A 19358-nucleotide genomic window follows, 5' to 3' on the forward strand; every position below is an offset into this window, starting at 1 on the left:
CCCAGTATTCTTCAACATTTTTATAAATGATTTAAATGAGGGGATAGTAGGGGAACACCAAATTTGCAGATGACACCAAAGGAGGGGGATAGCCAACATTTTAGAAGATAGACTCAAGATTCATATGGACCTTGACCAACTTCAACACTGGGCCCTATCCAGCAAAATGCAATTCAGAGGAGAGAAAAGTGGCAAGAAAAATCAAATGCACAGGTATAGAATATCTGGTATCTGGCTCAACAGCAGTGAGGCAGTAAGAGTCCTAGTGGCAACTGCTTAAGTATGAGTGTGCTGCAGCTGCCAAAACAGCCAATGCAGTCCTAGGCTGCATCAACTGAGAGATAGTATCAAGATTGTATGAAATGCTATTACTATTTTATATTGCACTGGTAAGATCACACTTGGGATACCGTATCCAGTTTTGATTACCATGATACAAAAAAAGATATTGAAACTCTAGAAAAAGTACAGAGAAAAACAACAAAGAGGATGAGGGAGTCTGAAGATTAAAGTGTATGAACAACAGTTACAGGAACTTGGTATACCTAGTTTAGCAAAGAGAAGGACTAGGAGTGACATGAAAGCAATATATAAAAATCATGGGTTGACCTATTCTGCAAAGCACCTGAGGGCAGAGCAAGAAATAACGAAAGTAAGTAATGGAAGATATTGAAGAGAGAGCCAACCTAAAATTGAAAAGAATTTTTTTGACAGTGAAAACAATGGAATGGTTTGCCTCCAGAACTTGTGGTGTTCACTGGAGATATTTAAGAAAAGATTGGACAACCATTTATCTAGAATGGTACCGGGTCCCCTGCTTGAACGGGGTGCTGGGCTAGAAGACCTCAAAGGTTCCTTCCAACTCTCCCTATGGTCTCCTCTTTTTCAGGATATACATAACCAGTACCTTTGGTTCTACCTTTTCTTTCTAAGTTTATCGTTTCTCTATCTTGTAAAGCCAATTTCGAACCATGAAAGAGCAATGTGTGATGTATGTACGTTTTGGTGGTATTGTATACTTCACAATTAATGATGGACTCATCATAACATGTTTCTTGCATATAGGAGGATGATCTAGATGGAATTCACATTGTGGCATTTGCTGAAGAAGACGATCCAGGTACAAAACACATAGGCTTGTTGCAGGTCTTGGTGTATAGAGCATAAAACATTGCTGTTAGGGGATGATTTTCTATTTGTCATCTGTCTATTACATGAAAGTGTCCTATGTTATGCTGATTATAGGTATTTACCGCCATGAACTATGTTCCATTCTTCAGATGTAGGAGAAATTAGCTTGAAAGAGGCATATAGTATATTCCCATTCTTTTAGAGGAGGGAAAGTGGCTGTATGCATTTTGCCTTTTTGCAAATAAAAGCTAAAAACAATTTAATTAGGGAATCAGCTTTGGAAATAAAAAACTTTTATCTGAGCATTTTCAGCTTAATCTCTGAAATGTTTCATTTGTGATATTACCTTAATCATTGATTCATTGCCAGCAGTTCTCCTCCTATTCTGTGTTTCATATGTAACTGGAACAATCTTTACTCTCATTCTGGATACATTTACTCCAGTGGTGTGATTCAATTTTTTTTACTACCAGTTCTGTGGGTGTGGCTTGGTGGGCATGGCAGGGGAAGGATACTGTAAAATCTCCATTCCCACCCCACTCCAGGGGAAGGTTACTGCAAAATTCCTATTCCCTCCTGATCAGCTGGGACTTGAGAGGCAGAGAATAGATGGGGGCGGGGCGAGTCAGGGGTGGTAATTACCAGTTCTCCAAACTACTCCAAACTAATTTACCCCCCCTGTGATACAGTATGTGTAACGTTAGAAATAGGGAAAAGAAATTATCCACCAGAAAGTCTTCCTTTCCAGTTCTGAGTTGGTTGAACTCAAAGTTTAGTGTCTACAAGAAGGACTTGGCAGGTACCTCCCAAATTTGAAACCACTAGTGAAATGGTGGGACTGAGAAATAGTGCACTGAAATAATCTTCTCTCGCATGATTGTAGTTGCTTGGAATATGCTACTCTTGTCTGATTACTATAAACACCCAAGTATTATTCTTCAGAGCACTGTTATTATATTTTCAGATGGCTTTGAATTCCTGGAAATTGTCAAGCAGGTTGCCAAAGACAATACTGATAATCCTGATCTAAGCATTGTCTGGATTGATCCTGATAATTTTCCTCTGGTAAGTAGCCCTATCTCCCAGCTGGTCCCTTCTCATTTTTTACACACTAATATTCATGTATTTGTAGAAGTACAGAGACATTCCATGTATAATAGAGAGCAAAGAATTGCAATCAATTGAATCTATTGTGTATTACTATCAAGAAAAAAATTCTATATATATTATATAAAAAGGAATACTAGGCTACACACACACCAGTGGTGGGTTACGGATCCTGTTGCAACTGGTACGGTACAATGGGGCCGGGCGTCCACCACATGAACGAGTGCAGCACGTACGTACCTGCGTGCAGCACACGCATGTGTACTTATTGCCCATGATACTCTGCAACACCTCCATGACATTCCAGCTGCTCAGCAGAGCGTTGTGCACGCACCGTATGCTCCATGCATGTATGCGGAAGCCCTGAATAGCTCAAATACAGGTAAGGAGCACGGGCAGACGGGTGGGCCCTCCAGAGCACCATACAGGAAAGGCACCTGGTGCTCCCAGCAGGCACCGGTATGTCCATACCGGGGTGTACAGGTTGTATCCCACCACTGACACACACACACACACACACACACACACACACACACACACACTTTCTAAGTATTCCTTTTTATATATAATTAGCATTAAAGAATTTTACATATGTAAAAGGTAAACATGAAATTATATAATGTAAGATTAAGAAAAGAAAAAATATAAGAAAAAATACAGATAGAAAAAAGGAAAATATATAAAGAAGTGACTTCTGATCTTCTTTACAGCAGTTACAAACTGATCCCTACTCCCTCTTTAAAATTACATGATTCCCTTCTACCCATATCATCCTTTTCTAATCAACTAATCCATAAATGACCAATTCATTTTTCCAGCCTTTCTCTTTAAAACTGTTTATTTCATTTTCATTTTCATTTTATACAATCACTTATATACTGTGCATTTAAAAAAAAGGAAAATCAATGAACACAACTCATCTTCCACCATAGAAAACCAACATAGCACTTCAATCCCCCATACACCCTTTCTTCTCCCCCTCCAACTTTCATTTCTCCCCTCCAACATTCCCCTCTTCTACTTCCCTTCCCCCTCAAACATTCCTTTCTCCCCTTCCCTCCCTCACCCTCCTTACATTCCCCTCTCACTCCCTCTTTACTTCTCCCTCTTCTTTCCCTCTACTCCTCACTTTGGTGTATCTCTACAATTCATTAATCTATTCAGTTTATATTTTACTCTAAAATTAAGAAAAATGAAAAAAAAGAGAAAATAAAAGAAAAAATGAAAAAAAAGAAAAGAGAGCAACAGTATACAAGTGCATTCTTATTGTTCTAAAAATTGGGACTGTATTTCCACCCTCCCCCCTCCCCCCCTAAACCCCCCTCCCTAACCCCCTTTCAACTTCCCAGGTCCCATACCCGGCATAACTCTTTATCAAGCACAGTCTGGAGTATATTAAAATCAAATAACTTTAGAATTAAAAGATAAAAGATAAATGAAAAACAAAAAAAAAGGAAATAGTAAAAAAAGAAAAAAAACCACACACACACAAAAAAAAGGAAAAACGGGAAAAATCAACAAATTCTCTACATTAAACTCAGCTTCCCATCATTTTTAAATCTTAAACAATGTACCTCATTCCTAATTTCAGTTATTTTATTACTTACAGGATTTCAAACTATATTGAAACCAAGTAAGTTAATTAAATGAAATTCCAGCGAAGGCCTTATCTCTTTATCTAAATATCCAAACCTTTGATTTATCTCTTTTACCTCCTTCTCTATTAAACCATTTAAACATTCAAATACTTCTCTCGGTTTCCTTTTCCAACTCCTCCCATCCTGCCTTTACCCGTGTCCATATATATATATTATTTTCATCCGTACTCCTCTTATATTTGCTTCAACTTCCTGCAGACTCTATGGGTATATCTTTCCAAACATTATATTCAAATAACAATTTATACAAAGATCAGCTTACTTTCTATCTCAAAATAAACTCTACTTAAACCTTCACTACCCTCCCATCTACCCCACACTTTCCAGCTCCATTCAACCCGAACCACAATCCAAGAAGATCACGATCTCCGCTCTCCTCACCCTAAAGAATAAATCATGAACAATTAAAGTAGAAATTCAAAGTTATCCATCGAATCCTGTTTAAATCCCATACAATATATATTCCAAAATCATCGCCGCTTCTTTCAGTCTCTTTCAGTCTCAATGTCTCTTCGTCAGTATGCAGCTATACCGTTTTACCCAAGACAGAAATCACAAAGTATTATTCAGATTAAAAATTGAGCAAATGTAAAAGCATAACTAAGTCTTTATTCTCTACTCTTCTGCCCTTCCGGAGGGGGAAAGCAATGCCTCTCGCCTTGTAGCCACGTGTTCCGCTGTTTCTCTTCTCCTTCTCCTTGTCTTTCTCCATGTCCGGGTAATTCAGGAAGTCCCGCCTTCAGAATATTGTAATAGAAATCTCGGGCTTCCCAAACAGAGTTGAGGCAATGTTTTTGGTTATCAAATGTAACAGTAATACCAAACGGCACTTCCCATCTGTATTGAATCTGAGAGTTTCTGAGTTCCTTAGTTAAGAAGGCATAGTCTCTTCTGGCTCTTAATATCTGAGGTGGTATTTCCTTGAAAACAATCAAATCCTGTCCATCAATTCGCAGCCTATTATTGTAGAACTCCTGTATTATCACGTTTCTGGATTCTGTTGTGGCGAAATATATAATTATGTCCCTCGGAAGTTGTCGCTGTTTTGCTACGTATGAATTATGGCGATAGATTTTTTGGATCTGCCAATCAAAGTTAAGTCCCGGACTTCCCACTGAGCGACTAAAAGCCTCAAAAAAGGTCTGTTTCAAATTCTCCTGCTCATTTTCACGCAATCCCCTAACTCTTATTGCAGACTCAGTCTTCTTATAATTTATCATGACAAGTTGTTTTTGCGCAATTTGGATTTCCTGTTGTAATATTTCAATTTTAGATGTCAAGCTGGAATTAGCTTCTTCCAAAAGTTCCAATTTATCCTCCATTCCAGCAATATAATCTGTCATAACATTCATAACCTCGATCATATCCTCCTTTGTTTGAGCAATCTTGGCATCAAGTCTGTCATAAAAGTCTGAAATAAATTTTTGCATTTCCTCTCTGAACTCTTTAAGGATTTCAAAAAGAAATTCTTTCGTTAGCAAATCTCCAGTAGAGGGCGTAGAAGGCAAGGACAGCGGCTTCGTAACAAATGCCTGAGATGAGCGTCTGGGTTTTGATTTCGGTGCCATGATAAAAAGGGAAGCAAACAGAGTCTCTACTCACGTTAATTTGAGATAAGGTAGTTTCAACAAACCCCTGGCAATTAATAAAAAGAAATCTTCGAGGGAACAGGGCTAATTAGTTTGTAATCCCTTAAATCTGTCCAGGAAGTTGAAGATATATCGTTATAGCAAATGCGGAAGTTATAAAATCGCCATTTTTTTTTTAAGGAAAAAAAAGGTTAAACAAAAGGAGTCTTTTATAAAATTGAAGCTGGTATTTTAAATAGAGAAAAAGGAAAAATTCACAGGTATGGTCACTGCCCGGATTGATCTTAAATGGGTTAATTACAAAGGCTTGTTCTGGGGGGGGAAGTAACTTGCCTAGAGCTGAAAAAAAACAGCTGAGAAGATCTGGCCGGAGTAAATGACTCAGCTTTCGTTGATTCACTCTCTTTCGTTCACAGCCAAAAAGAAAAAAAGGCTACGAACTTCAAAGAGGATTCTTTTTCCTTACTGGAAAAAGAGATATCTAAGATCTTAAATAGATATACGAACCAGAACTCTAAGGGCAGCTTCATTAAGCTGCCGACGGCGGCAAGCACCTCCCCCGGAACCTTCATTTTTCCAGCCTTTCATAAAGTACTTATTGTCTTATTCCTGATCAAACAGATTATTTTTGCAATTTCCACAAGTTCCACCATCTTCACAACCTACTCCTCCATTGCGGATATTACAGTATTTTTCCAACTTTGTGCAGAATAGTCTTGCTACAGTTACCATATATAAAATCAATCTTCCATTAGTCTTTTCTAAGTTGTTACCCATAAATCCCAATTTAAACAAATTCTAGTTTCATTTGAATATTGGTTTTTAAAATTGTTAGTATCATTATATGTATTTGTATCCAATTGTTTTTGGTTTTTGCAAGGTCAGCATAGACTAGCAATAGCACTTAGACTTATGTACCACTTCACAATGCTTTGCTGCCCTCTCTAAGCAGTTTATAGAGTCAGCATATTGCCCCTAATAATCTGCGTCCTCATTTTACTAACCTCGAAAGGATGGAAGGCTGAGTCAACCTTGAGCCGGTGAGGATCGAACTCCTGGCAGTGAGCTGAATTAACCTGCAATACTGCATTCTAAGCACTGCACCATCACTGCTCTTCAGTTTACCCATACATGGTAACCTGTCCCTTCATATTTTTCTCTCCCATTGTCCCATGTGATATAGCACATTGCTATACATTATAACCCAAATTTCTAACCCATTTTATCATACACTTAATGCTTTTAACTATCACATTAAATTTAAAAATTAAATTTAAACAACCCTTATTCCCATGAAGGGATATATTATTTATTAAATTAATCCAAAAGTACTTTAGAATAAATAATATTACTTTCAGCTCCTCCATTTATCTGTTTTAAACTTTCTTAGTTCAATTTCTTGGTAAGCTTTTTTGCTTTTAATTATTTTTAAATCCTTATAATTATTTCTCCACTTTTTACATTAAGCCAGGTCAAATGATACTTACCATGTGGTTTGATTGCTCTGCTGCTTGAAGGCTCTGTAACTCATATCTTTGCAAGTTTTAAAATGTAATCCAAACATGCATTGAAAATATAGCTTTACAAATAAAGGAGGGTTAAGAATAACAATGTATATATAGATATGGGTATAACATAAGGAAACTGGATGTAAATTTTAAACAGTGATTTGGAAAGGAGGATTAGAAAACTTTGTTATTAAATAGTATGGATGTTTAGCTAGAATAGGACATAAGGATTTAGTGTTAGTGTAGGATTTTAGAAATAGTAATTGAAAGGCCAGTATGTGGTTATGTATTAAATTTTGGTATATTTTATGATGAAGGATGCTTAAACAATTATAGTCAAATGAAAATGGAGATATGATGATGACATGTATAAATATTTGAGTTAAAATGCTTGAGTTAATATGAATTATGTTTGTTGACTGTGGAAAAGATGCACGAAAGTCTTTTTGTAACCAACTGATACACTGATACAGCATGTAAAGAAGGATGTTGTGTTTGTTTTAAATTAAAAATAAAAAAGTATTAAAAAAAGAAAGTATAGCTTTGGACGAGTTCTTTAAAAGCAGGCCCTGCATGAGGCTATGCACTTGCCGTCCCTGTCCCTCCCCTGTGGCTTCCATCACAAATCATCAATAGGAGCCCTCTCAATCCTGCAGGTTTCCTCACAAGAAGTTGCCCTCTTAAGCACAAGTTGGCAATCTTTGCTAGTGAAGTTATGTGAATTGTTGATATAATGAGTGGTGTCGGCAACTAGAGGAGCTAATAAGGTGTTTCAATGTTTTGCAATGTTGTAAGTGCCAGAGCTGATGCTGCTGACAATTGGTCTGAGTTCCCTCTCTGTAGATTTTGGGGAGTCCATATATGCATGGGGTGACATCCCCAGGGTAAACAAAGAGGGGACAAAGAGGCCATCTATGTCAAAAATGAAAAGCCCTTTCTCAACAGAGTGGGAGGGATATAACATCATCTAACTCCAGTCTACAACAAGGTCCTTTCAAAAAGTTCCAAAAAGGCTCCACACCCATTTGCACCACTCATGAATTAATTAGGGCATCTTTCAGAAAGCTGACAGAGACCCTGATGACACAGATAAACCTCCAGGTGACTTTAACACCTTGCTAAAAGAATGCAAATGACCAGTCATCTGCAAGGAGTATAAATGCTTCCATTCCCCACCATCCAGTCAGAGCTGAAGAAGCTTTTTGGATGAGAAGTGAAACATCTTCAAAGAAAAACCAAAAAAAGTTAAGTTGTCCCTTGAAAAAGCATCTTTGGGACAACCATGACCTGAATGACTGAGAATCTCCATAGACATCAAACTTTTTGAGTTCACAATATGAATAAAAGTATAAGTAAGTTTTTCTTTTCTTTTGTTTCTACAGCTGATCACATACTGGGAAAAGACATTCAAGATTGACCTGTTCAAGCCACAAATTGGTGTGGTCAATGTCACCGATGTGAGTATTAGCTGGCTCATAGTTTCAGTGGCCTTAGCATTAAGGCTACTGGATCTGACTATGTGCGTCATTATAACTTTGAATGGTACCTAAATGAAAGGTTGTTAAGTCATGGACTACCTGTATTTTGCTGTGATAGTCGGCTCCTCAGTGATAGTTACCTGTCAAGGATGTATCTATTTGTCTAAACATAGATAGGCAATTTGTGATAAGAGTGAGAAACAAAAAGAGAGGTGCAGGGAAAGGGAAAGGATGTCTCCGAGAGCAGATGGGCAACATATCCTCTATTCTGGTTCTGGTTAGGGATGGGGTAATCTAGATAATCTAGTGATTATCCCAAACTTCTGGAATAATTCAAAGGAATTTTATTTTAGCACGTGCATCTTAACAATATTATAATTTAAAAAAATTATTTGCCATTTTCACTTGTTAACATATATCATATGATCATGTAGCATTACTATTTATATTTGAAAGCTTTTATAATCAGTTTATTGGGAGGAAGTGTAGGATGAAATCCACAAATGATTTTCCCTTTATTTCCAGTTTCCTAAACTCTCATTTTATAAGTAATTGGAGAAGATTTAAACATATTTTGCTCCAAAAACTCTCAGTATTCTGTGAAGAAAATGTTCACCCTTCCTTTCAGGCTGACAGTGTCTGGATGGACATCAGGGATGATGATGAACTCCCTACAGTTGAGGAATTAGAAGATTGGATAGAAGATGTGCTTTCTGGCAAAATAAACACAGAAGATGATGATATTGATGATGATGATGACGACGACGATGATGACGACGACGATGATGATTAGGTTACAGCTCGTTGAATACTGAACACCAAAATCTGTGTATCTCAAAATACTATGCCTTACAGTATTTCTCTTCTAAAGGGAAAATACTGTTCTTTTTGACTTCATAGTCTTGATCCCTTTCATTTGTCCCTTTTCCCAAATACCATCTTCACCCTTCTGGCTTCCACAATGTGAGCTCTATACCAACAGTAAGTTAGAAATTATTACTATTTAATTGTGTAAGCTCAGTGTTTATGCTCCCTGCAGGAAACTTTAAATCTATGAATATGTTTATTCATAAGAATAAGAGAAAATAAAGAATTACATGAGTTATCAAGGACATTTCTACCCTACACTACTCCCAACAGAATGGCTTGCGAAATCAAGGTGTAGAAAAGGGAAATAGTGGGGAACAATAGGCCTTTTCTCCCTGTTCTTCTATCCTTGGGATTATGGGCTCATGTTTTCTCCACATGCCATCTGTGGAGAACATGTTCTCTACAATGGAATATCAGCCTTTGAGCCAAACTATTCTTGAAGTTTATTGTTTTCCCCTTTCCTGCTACTTGTTTCCCTGACAGCGACAGAAGAAATGATCCCCCAACTTTGATGGACTTATTGCTGAGATTCAGTAAGAGGAACCCTGTGTGGTAGCACTTTTCCAAATGGCATACTTTCTTCCCATCTTGGGAGATCACAGGAAAACACATGTGGTGGATGTGGGGAAGAGTCCAGTTGGCTTTCTTTTGGAAAGACTTCCATCTATTCTCCAAACGGGTCTAGGACAATTTGCCACAGCCAACTCACCACAGCCATCCATGCAATTCCATGCCAGATAACTCAATGCAAGAAACATGATCTTTGACATTATTTCCACTGACAAAGCTGGAAATAATGTTGGAGAAACAGTGGTGGATAACATTTATTATATTGAGTTATTCCACGTGGAATTTTCCATAGTGAATTGTCCCATGGCAAGTTGGCCATGACCAGATGGCTGGGGCAAATTGCCCCATTCTACTACAAACACCAGAAGGAAAGAACTGGGGAATCGCCAGTAGTGTCTGATGTTGAAATTGCTTGGTTCAGAATATGTATTTCCCGTACTTTGTAATGCTTATGTTTCTTGGCTCCTGTTCAATTGAAATGTAAAAATAAATTCTGATTGGACTAATGCAGGATTTCATTTCATCTTGCCTCGTTTCTTGCTTACCAATACTCAGTCTGCAATAAAACTATTTGTGCCATCCATCACTGTCCTGTTTTCTAGAAACTGATATCCAAGTTTCCTCCCCCATAATCGAAAGATGATTAACCAATGTGAAATTACTCTGCATAGATAATTGTTCTGACCCCCCTTCTTCGCTCGTTCACAGACAACAGTCAGACAGACTTAAAAGGAAATAACTTTATCAGTCCTGGCTCCCGCTGGCTGCGAGCCCAAAATAAACATAAATAAAGTCTCTGGCAAGAAGATAACAGAATGCAAAAACAAAGATCTCTTACGGCAAAACCAGGTGTACAGAAAGAAAGCCAATCACTTCTCCAAGTGTCTCTTTGAATCAGGGTTACAGAAAGCAAATCACTTATCCAAGTGCCTCTCACAAACAAATCACGACCGATGAACGATGAACCATGAACGAACGGCAAAAGTTGACTTCTGCAACCAGGGCATGGCACCATCAGTCCTTTTATCTCCAGAAGACGACACTAACGAGCCCCAGCTGCATTGTTATTCCTGCATCCCGACTCAACTCACATCAAACTTCTGCTGAGTCACAACAGCTAATTGATCAGGATTCCCATTTCCATTAAAACTCCATATTGTGTGTATATTCATATACATGTATCACTTTTTAATGTATCCAATTAAACATAGAATACAAGCTTGGAAGGGGCCTTGGAGGTCTTCCTAGTCCAAGCAGGTGCTTGAGCAGGAGACCTTATACCAGGGGTGTCAAGCTCACGTCATCATGGCATCATCACGTGACATATTGTAACTTTACCCCCCTTCACTAAACTGGGCATGGTTTTGGCCAGCATGTGATGCATCTGGGCCACGGACCATGAGTTTGACACCCCTGCCTTATACTATTCCAATCTCTTATTAAAAATTTCCAGTGATGGAAAACCCATAATTTCTGGTTTATATCATTACCAATCATGTTTCAAATCATGTGCAGCTGATATGTTATTATCTGAAGGTTTCCCTTTTGCACCTACCAACTTTACAAAAATTGATCTTGCAACATTGTTTTCGGCCACATTTCCATGATGTTGCCTTTGTCTTATTCTGGAAATTTTTCATGAGTGAGACAGGCTTGTCATCTTTGCTCTACCAATGATAGTGTTTCTCCATTTATTCTGTCCAAGGAAAATGTCATGATGAGCTATGATTCATAGCAAATTTCATGTTGGGTAGATGAATTAATACTTTAATTCAGCAACGGGGAAAGTCCCAAATATAGGATCACAGTATGTTTCTTGTAAGCTTTTCATCACTCTTACTGGTACATTGAAATTATTAGTTGAAATGAACTGGGGGGGGGGTGATTTTTCAAAATGCAGTTATTTATTCACCCAACTTCTTGATTTCAGTCTAAACATCTCATACTTGTTTTCAAATGCCTCGGGGCTTGCCTCAAAATGTTTTATGACATAGCCCTATTCTAGTTTCTCCAAAAGGGGAAGTGAGGAAGGATTGTATTGTCAGCTTGGTCTGTAATGCTGACCATGCTGTCACTATTATTTGATTCATGTATTGTATGTTTAGAAAAGGTCACCTTTCTCAACGCAACTTTATTGCTTCGCCATGTTGATTGGATCTCCAATTGTGCAGGGATTTCAATTGCATTAAACATCTGCATCTAATAGGTACATGAGGGATCTGAATTTGATCCAACTCCCCCACTCAAAAATTGTATGATAATCACTAAGTGGGGCACCACCATGTCCAATTTTATGAGTTATTAAGTTATGACCTGCGTCGCCCATCACAGTCACAGAATCACATTTTGGGTGTTTAGCAACCAGCTCACCTCTTCTTAAGGCTGTTACAGAAGTTTGATACAGTAATATACTTGGCTGTAGAAAAATGTGGATAAGATATTAAACATTACATTATACCATGATATAAAGGTGATGGCAGTGCTGGCAGCCCATCTGCGCACCATCCTTATCAGGGTACAACTTTAAGAGCCCAGGTGGCGCAGTGGTTAGGGTGCAGTACTGCAGGCCACTTCAGCTGACTGTTATCTGCAGTTCAGCGGTTCTAATCTCACCGGCTCAAGGTTGACTCAGCCTTCCATCCTTCCGAGGTGGGTGAAATGAGGACCCAGACTGTGGGGGCGATATGCTGACTCTGTAAATGGCTTAGAGAGGGCTATTGCTATGAACTATGTTGAATCAGGACCAGTGAATGAGATTCAGTTCAGTGCTTTCTTTTACCAGCAGTCATTAATCGAGAACACTGCTGCTTAGCAAATATTGAACATTGTGCCCACAGGTCTTCAAAAGGATAGAAGTTCTGACTGTTCAGAAGAAGAAGTAATGCCTGTTTGTCTTGTTCCCTGGCTTAAATTGGTTTGATATTGCCTGTGAATAAGATCCACCAGGATCCTACTTTTGTTTGGTTCTTTTACAAGTGATATCAAAAGCACCTGGGCAATGAGGATAGAAGAGTAGTACTATTCTTTGCTCTCAGCTCCATCCATGTAACACAGTCCTATTGTCCCAGGCAAATGTCAAGTAATTTTGATCCCCAAACATTAACAATAAGCAAGTATTGCATCTAATGCCATTGTACTGGATTTTGGTTTGTGACGCACTGTGTATTGTTCAGATTATCATCTCTGTCATTTACTTGGACACAGATACATTTCTATTGAGAGTTACACACTGTGCTGAGCCATAAAATGATTGCAATTTTATGGATTAGGGAACATCTGAGTCCAGTTAATTGTGGCTTATGCAAGGTTAAGCAAACCATATGTCTTTGTGCTATTTCATCATTCTCCCACAGCTATTTTTTTTTCTTAACATAATGCTGTATAAGAACTATGAATCTCATTTTCATATATAGAGATATGGTTGTCAAAAATCTTGCAATGAAGATCTAAAAGAAGAAAAATATTTTTTGGTGCTTTATGACAAAGGAAGTAATTGTAATCAAGAATTTTCCCATTGAACTATGATGTTTGCAGTTCTGTTTACTCTGGCAAATTTTTGCTCTTTTTCTTAGATATGATTAGAATAGGCAGTACCTGACTCAACAGTACATTGTGAGAGGGATGTAGGTATCCTAATGGATCATCACTTAATTATTAGCCAGCAATATACTGCAGCTGCCAAAAAACCAAATGCAGTTCTAGGCTGCATCCACAGAGAGATAGCATCAATATCGCAAGAAGTAACAGTACCATTTTATACTGCACTTGTGTGGTCACACTTGGAATACTCCATCCAATTCTGGTCACAATATTAAAAAAAATGCCTTGAAAGTGTGCAGAGAACAACAACAAACATGAAAAGGAATCTAGAGGCTAAATTGTATGATGAATGATTGAGGGAGCTATGTATGTCTAGCCCAGTGATGGCTAACCTTTTTGTAAAGACATGCCAAAACTGCACGTGCTCCCAAACCCACAATAGAATGTGCCCCCATTCACCTGGGCATTAATGCACGCCCCTGCACAGGGATGGGGATTTTTGCCCTCCCCAGGCTCCAGAGGCTTTCCTGAAACCTGGGAAGAGCGAAAACAGCTCCCCTGGAGGCCCCTCCAGAAGGCGGAAATGGATCATTTCCTTATCATTTCCGTTGGGCCTGTTTTTCATCCTCCCCAGGCTTCAGGAAAGCCTCCGCAGCCCCGGGAAGGCAAAAAATGGGCCCAATGGGCCAACTGGAAATTCAGAAATGATCCATTTCCGCCTTCCAGAGGGTGTCCGGGGGAGGCCGTTTTCGCCTTCCCCAGGCTTCAGGAAAACCTCCACAGCCTGGGAAGGGCAAAAAACAGGCACAACAGGCAACTGGAAGATCGTTTCCTGGCTCCCAGTGTTTTCTGTGGGAAATGGATCCAAATGGCTCCTTGCGTGTTTAAGGTTGCAGACCCCTGGTAAGGTGAAGTATCTTGAGCAGGACTAAGAGTTTAGATTAGAAGACCTCCAAGGCCCCTTCTAGCTCTATTTTATGTTCTATGATGCAGCCTTGGATCATATACTTCCTTAGCTGAATTTTTTATTTATTTAAAGAACAGATCCCTATCCAAAACCAAATAAATCTCATACTGTGTTTTTTAAAATCAAATTGCCATCAATAATATATTGGAATTGAAGAGTGCAGCAGATTAATTTACATCCAATAAAAAGGTTATAAACTGAATGATAGCTTGATGGTGATACAAGTTTCAGTATTCCAGTATTCTCATGTGACTATTAAATAGTGAGGAAAATTTGGGGTTCAGAACATTTTGGAACTGTGTATGTCTAGTCAAACAAAGAAAAGGACTAGAGATGACATGATAGCAGCCTTCCAATATTTAAATGGCTCTAACAGAGAAAAAGGGATTAACCTATTCTCCAAAGCACTTGAGGCCAGGACAAGAAGCAACAGATGGAAACTTACCAAGGAGATATTCAGCCTAAGGAGAAATTTCCTGACAGTGAGAACAATTAATCAGTGAAATATCTTGCCTCTAGAATTTGCCTCTATCACTGGAGGCTTTTAAAGAGAGATTGGACAGCCATTTATCTGAAATAGTATAGGGATTTCTGTTTAAACATGAGGGTTGGACTAAAAGACCTCCAAACTCCCTAAATTATCATAATCATTTCTCAGTCATTTAACCCATTTATATCATGGTATAATGTAATGTTTAATATCTGAACCACATTTTCCTACAGCCAAGTATATTGCTGTATCAAACTTCTGTAACAGCCTTAAGAAGAGGTATCTTTCTTGTGAAGTAAAATTCTACCTGGCTACCTCTCAGAGTAATTGTATGATATTGACCATGAAAACATTGCAGTCAGGACATCATGACAGCATTTCAGGCGAAAATAGTTTTGAGTATCTTCATGGCTACTTCCTAGCAGTATCCAGAAGTTTTTTCTTCTTATATTATTTCCCATTTGGATGTATTTCACACTGTATTGGCCTATTATGTTAAAATAACTCAAATAATGAAACAATGAAATGTGTGTGTTAGCTGCATATGCATAATTCTTAGATGTGTACCCGCTTCATCAACCAAGTCACTTGAGATGAGTGACATACTTCATACTATCTATACCTAATGCATTTGATGTTTCCTGTCTGCTTTTCTCACCATTAAATTCCATCTTATTGGATAGGATCCAATGCTGAAGTCTATCAATATACTTTTGGATCTTGTCTTATCTTCCAAAGAGTTAGCAATTCCTCCCAGCTTGGTTTCATCTGCAAGTTGGATGAGTTCCCCTTCTATCCCCTCATCTAAATCACTTATGAAGATGTTGAAGAGCACTGGCTTGTTCCAGATGCATGTATGTGCAGAGTTGTTAGGAGAGGTTCCGGAGTCGACTCCGGAAGCAAAGCGCACATGGACGCTGAATGGCCCCTCCCTGGTTGGGGAATAAATAGAAGGGGAGTGGTTGTTGTAGGAGACAACAGTACATATTTCTGAAGATTTTAATCATGGGTGCCACAAAGACTGCTTGCCAGAACATAATTTGCATCCTTTCGGCTGGGAGCTCACGGCCTTGCAATTATCGTCAGTAACTGATAAGGTCTGTTACTGCAGTTAACTCCTTGAAGAATTATTGCCTGGACTTTTCGGTGGGTGAATGCAATTATTTCACAAGAGGTAAGTAAAGAGGGGGTTTTTGTGACAAGGAGTCTGTTTCTTGCTTCTGCTAAGGCTGGGTCAGAACACCTTCAATTGGTTTCTATGTGAGCATATTCAGCAATGTTTTTGAAATATCCATATATACTTTAGGATAAGCCATTCCATGGATATGCTGATCCACAAAATTTTCATAATTGGATTATCAGCAGATGACACATTTTTCATGGAATTTGGGTTAGAAAGTTGAGTGTTGGTTTATCCACAGGTTTCTACAGTATTTGTAATAATTGGATTACATGTCTAATTGGATTAGACAGACAAATACTCAATAAAAGAAAGGGAATATTGCAGTATCATGTGAAAGCTACATATAAGATTATCAAAACTGAGGAGGCTATTATACATGCTAGTAATTTCAAGAACATGCAGTGGCTGCATGCACAGAGATACATCTGTGTAAGTGGAAACTTCCAGGTAAGTACTGCCCCAAGTTCTCCCCCCACCACTTTTATAGAATTTTTATTTTTAAATCTGCATCAATATTAATATATGAACAGTGTGGTCTCAGTATAATTCATCTTGTTACAAATAACAATAACATTAATAATTTGTTATATTAATAGAATTTGTATAATCCATTAATATACATATTTGTTTTATAATAATTAATCTATATTTAATGTTCCATTTTAAAGCCAATAATAATATTATTTAAGCATACATGGTAATACCATCCTTTAACTGCTAATCTTTCCATCTGATTATTACTTTTATTCTATCATATAAAAAGTATATATGTTAATATTCCCCCTATTTCTTACTTCTGCCTCCATTCCAAATTCTAGTCAGGTCATCATTACCTATCCTAGTGTTAATACACATGTTTATATTAAGACATAATCCTTCATTATTGGTTATTCAATATTTCAATACGCCATTCTAATGCCAATCATATTATTTGAACATACACAATAATACTATCTTTCAACCTCCAATCTTTCCATCTACCTATTACTTTATGTAAAAATGTGTATTTTTATTTCTGTCTCTATTCTAGTTTTCATAAGGCCATCATTATATTAGAAAAGAAGAAAAAGAAAATATTTCCTTCTATCCATCATCTCTTTCCCATTTCAATTCTTATTTGTTTTTTAACTTGCCTCCCATACTCCTCTTTTGATCTTTATCTCTATAAACATTTATGTCTTCACCATTCAATCTGGGTATTTCTCCCATCTCTATCCTCTTAATCTGACAGGTCTCCAAAATATCCACCCATGCCCCAATCTCCCTTTCAAAAGTATCTTGCAGCTTATCGGATTCCATTTTTAAATCTCTTAAAGTACTTTTTCCTTGGTTTATTTCATCAGTCATTATTATTATTTTTTGTCATCTTCTCCTTTTCATCTTCTTGTCTTATTTGCCAATTTGTCTGTTCTGATTTTCCCTCTGTTCTTTCTGTTGTTTCCTCTCTTTCATGGACTCTTTGATCTTCATTCATTATCAATTGTAAGATATTTCCCATTTTCCCATTCATGCCTTGTGTGTTTCTCTGTAATTTTGTCATAACATCCTTAATGTCTTGAAACATCAATGCTGGGGTCCCACTCATCTTTCCTTGGTAAAGCCTCTTGTCTTGTTTTAATAAGTCCCATTCTTATCAACAATCAGAAAATCAAGTCTGATGTTGCTCCTCAGAATATTCAATAATAAATCTTTGTATCTCAGGGTTATTAATCCATTCCAGATAGTCCAGGCAACTTTCCAAAAGTCACTTTACTTTCTTTAAGAGTCTTCCTTATTTTCACAATAGAATCTCCAGTAATCATAAAAATAGATATTTATAGAACAGTAAATCACCATAATTCTCCAAATAGATATTGTTTGGGTCTCTAATCAAAAATTCCCAGTCTTTTTGGGATATGGTATATTTTCCATTCACCAGTAGATGGCACCCTTATCTTAGGTTTCAGCGTTACTTCAAATCTAACAAATTGATTAACTTTTAATTCAGTTTATGAAAGCAAAGTCGGCTATTCAGGTAAATAGTTCCAGAATTTTATGCCTTTCCAATACAGCGCCTAGCCAGTTTAAGCTATCCAATTTTCTGTGGTTTTTTTTTTAAAAGAAAGTCTTTAGCTTTTCTCCCCTTAATTTCTTTCTTTTGGGTCTAGGATTTTTCTCTCTATGGTTATTTCTTTTTAAGGTTAGGGTCTAAATTTAAAAAAGGAATCTTCTCACCCAGCTCAAGTCACTGTTCATCTACATCGTTCCTGCAGTTTCTTTGTTGCCTCAGCTATCCCAGCTTCATGGCAGCGATGATGGCTGCCTCTTCTCCTCGTCGTGGATGAGAGGAATAAAGCCCTGGGTCAAGCGGAAGACTAAATGGCTCTTCGTGACCTGCAGGACACCCCTCTTTTCTTCAGCACTCCTACAGGATGGTTTTAGCTCCTTTTGGAGCCCTCCAATGGGGAGATGTCGCCATGGGAGTGCAGGGACCTTTACCTTTACACTTCTACTTAATAAAAAACATTATTATTACTATGTATATGTAAATATTAGAAGTTGAAAGATTATTACTATGTATGCATAAATAGTATCACTAGTATTATTATGATGTATAAAGTAAATTGACTGGGGCAATACACTCCTCACCAAGCACCTATGGATGCTAAAGAAAAAAGTATATATATATATATATATATATATATATATATATATATATATATATATATATATATATATATATATATATATATATATATATATATATATATATATATATATATATATATATATATATTAAAGATGTATTTTCCAAGGTAAAATAAAAAAAATAAACTCATACTTTCTAAATAGATATCTGGATTCATGTGGAATAATTACACCTTCCCTATCAGTGCTTTCTTCGGTGAAAAGATGTTATAGCTACTGCCTGGAAATTTTGGATTTAAACAAAGTTGATCTTTTTTTTTTTCTTTTTTTTTTTTTGCTGTTGGGTTAAAAAAACCACATAATTGGCACCATTTAACTGGCAGGTGCTTACAAATATTGAAATAACTGTGGGTCCACAGCATTTTAATTAGCCTTCCGGAAAAATAATGGTTGTGAACTACAACATTGCTCTTCCTAATATACTTGTAATCTATGACAATGTATATTGTTTATTTAAAGTATTTTAATTATATACTCTCAATTTCAAATGAGCTAGAGTTTTAAAAATCCCTGAAGTAACAGTCACACACATTTGAATAGTAAAACTTAAAACTCCAATAAATCATCCAAATTCTACAC

The 19358-nt window shown here is 37.3% G+C and overlaps 1 protein-coding gene across 2 annotated transcripts in view; it reads left to right on the top strand.

The window, feature by feature from the left end:
* CASQ2 (calsequestrin 2) overlaps nt 1–10424 on the top strand; it is a 44770-nt gene extending 34346 nt beyond the window's left edge. For both annotated transcript variants that reach the window (XM_087716543.1, XM_087716541.1), the window contains 4 exons: nt 1066–1120; nt 2096–2196; nt 8376–8450; nt 9100–10424. In XM_087716543.1, the coding sequence (XP_087572669.1) occupies nt 1066–1120; nt 2096–2196; nt 8376–8450; nt 9100–9264 (396 nt within the window). In that variant the 3' untranslated portion in view covers nt 9265–10424. The remainder of the gene's footprint in view (nt 1–1065; nt 1121–2095; nt 2197–8375; nt 8451–9099) is intronic.
* Nucleotides 10425–19358: the final 8934 nt, after the last annotated feature.

This window comes from Thamnophis sirtalis, unplaced genomic scaffold, assembly GCF_051295495.1.
Source record: "Thamnophis sirtalis isolate CommonGarterSnake01/CBP01778 unplaced genomic scaffold, rThaSir2_p1.2 scaffold_5, whole genome shotgun sequence".
Classification (NCBI taxonomy): Eukaryota; Metazoa; Chordata; class Lepidosauria; order Squamata; family Natricidae; genus Thamnophis; species Thamnophis sirtalis.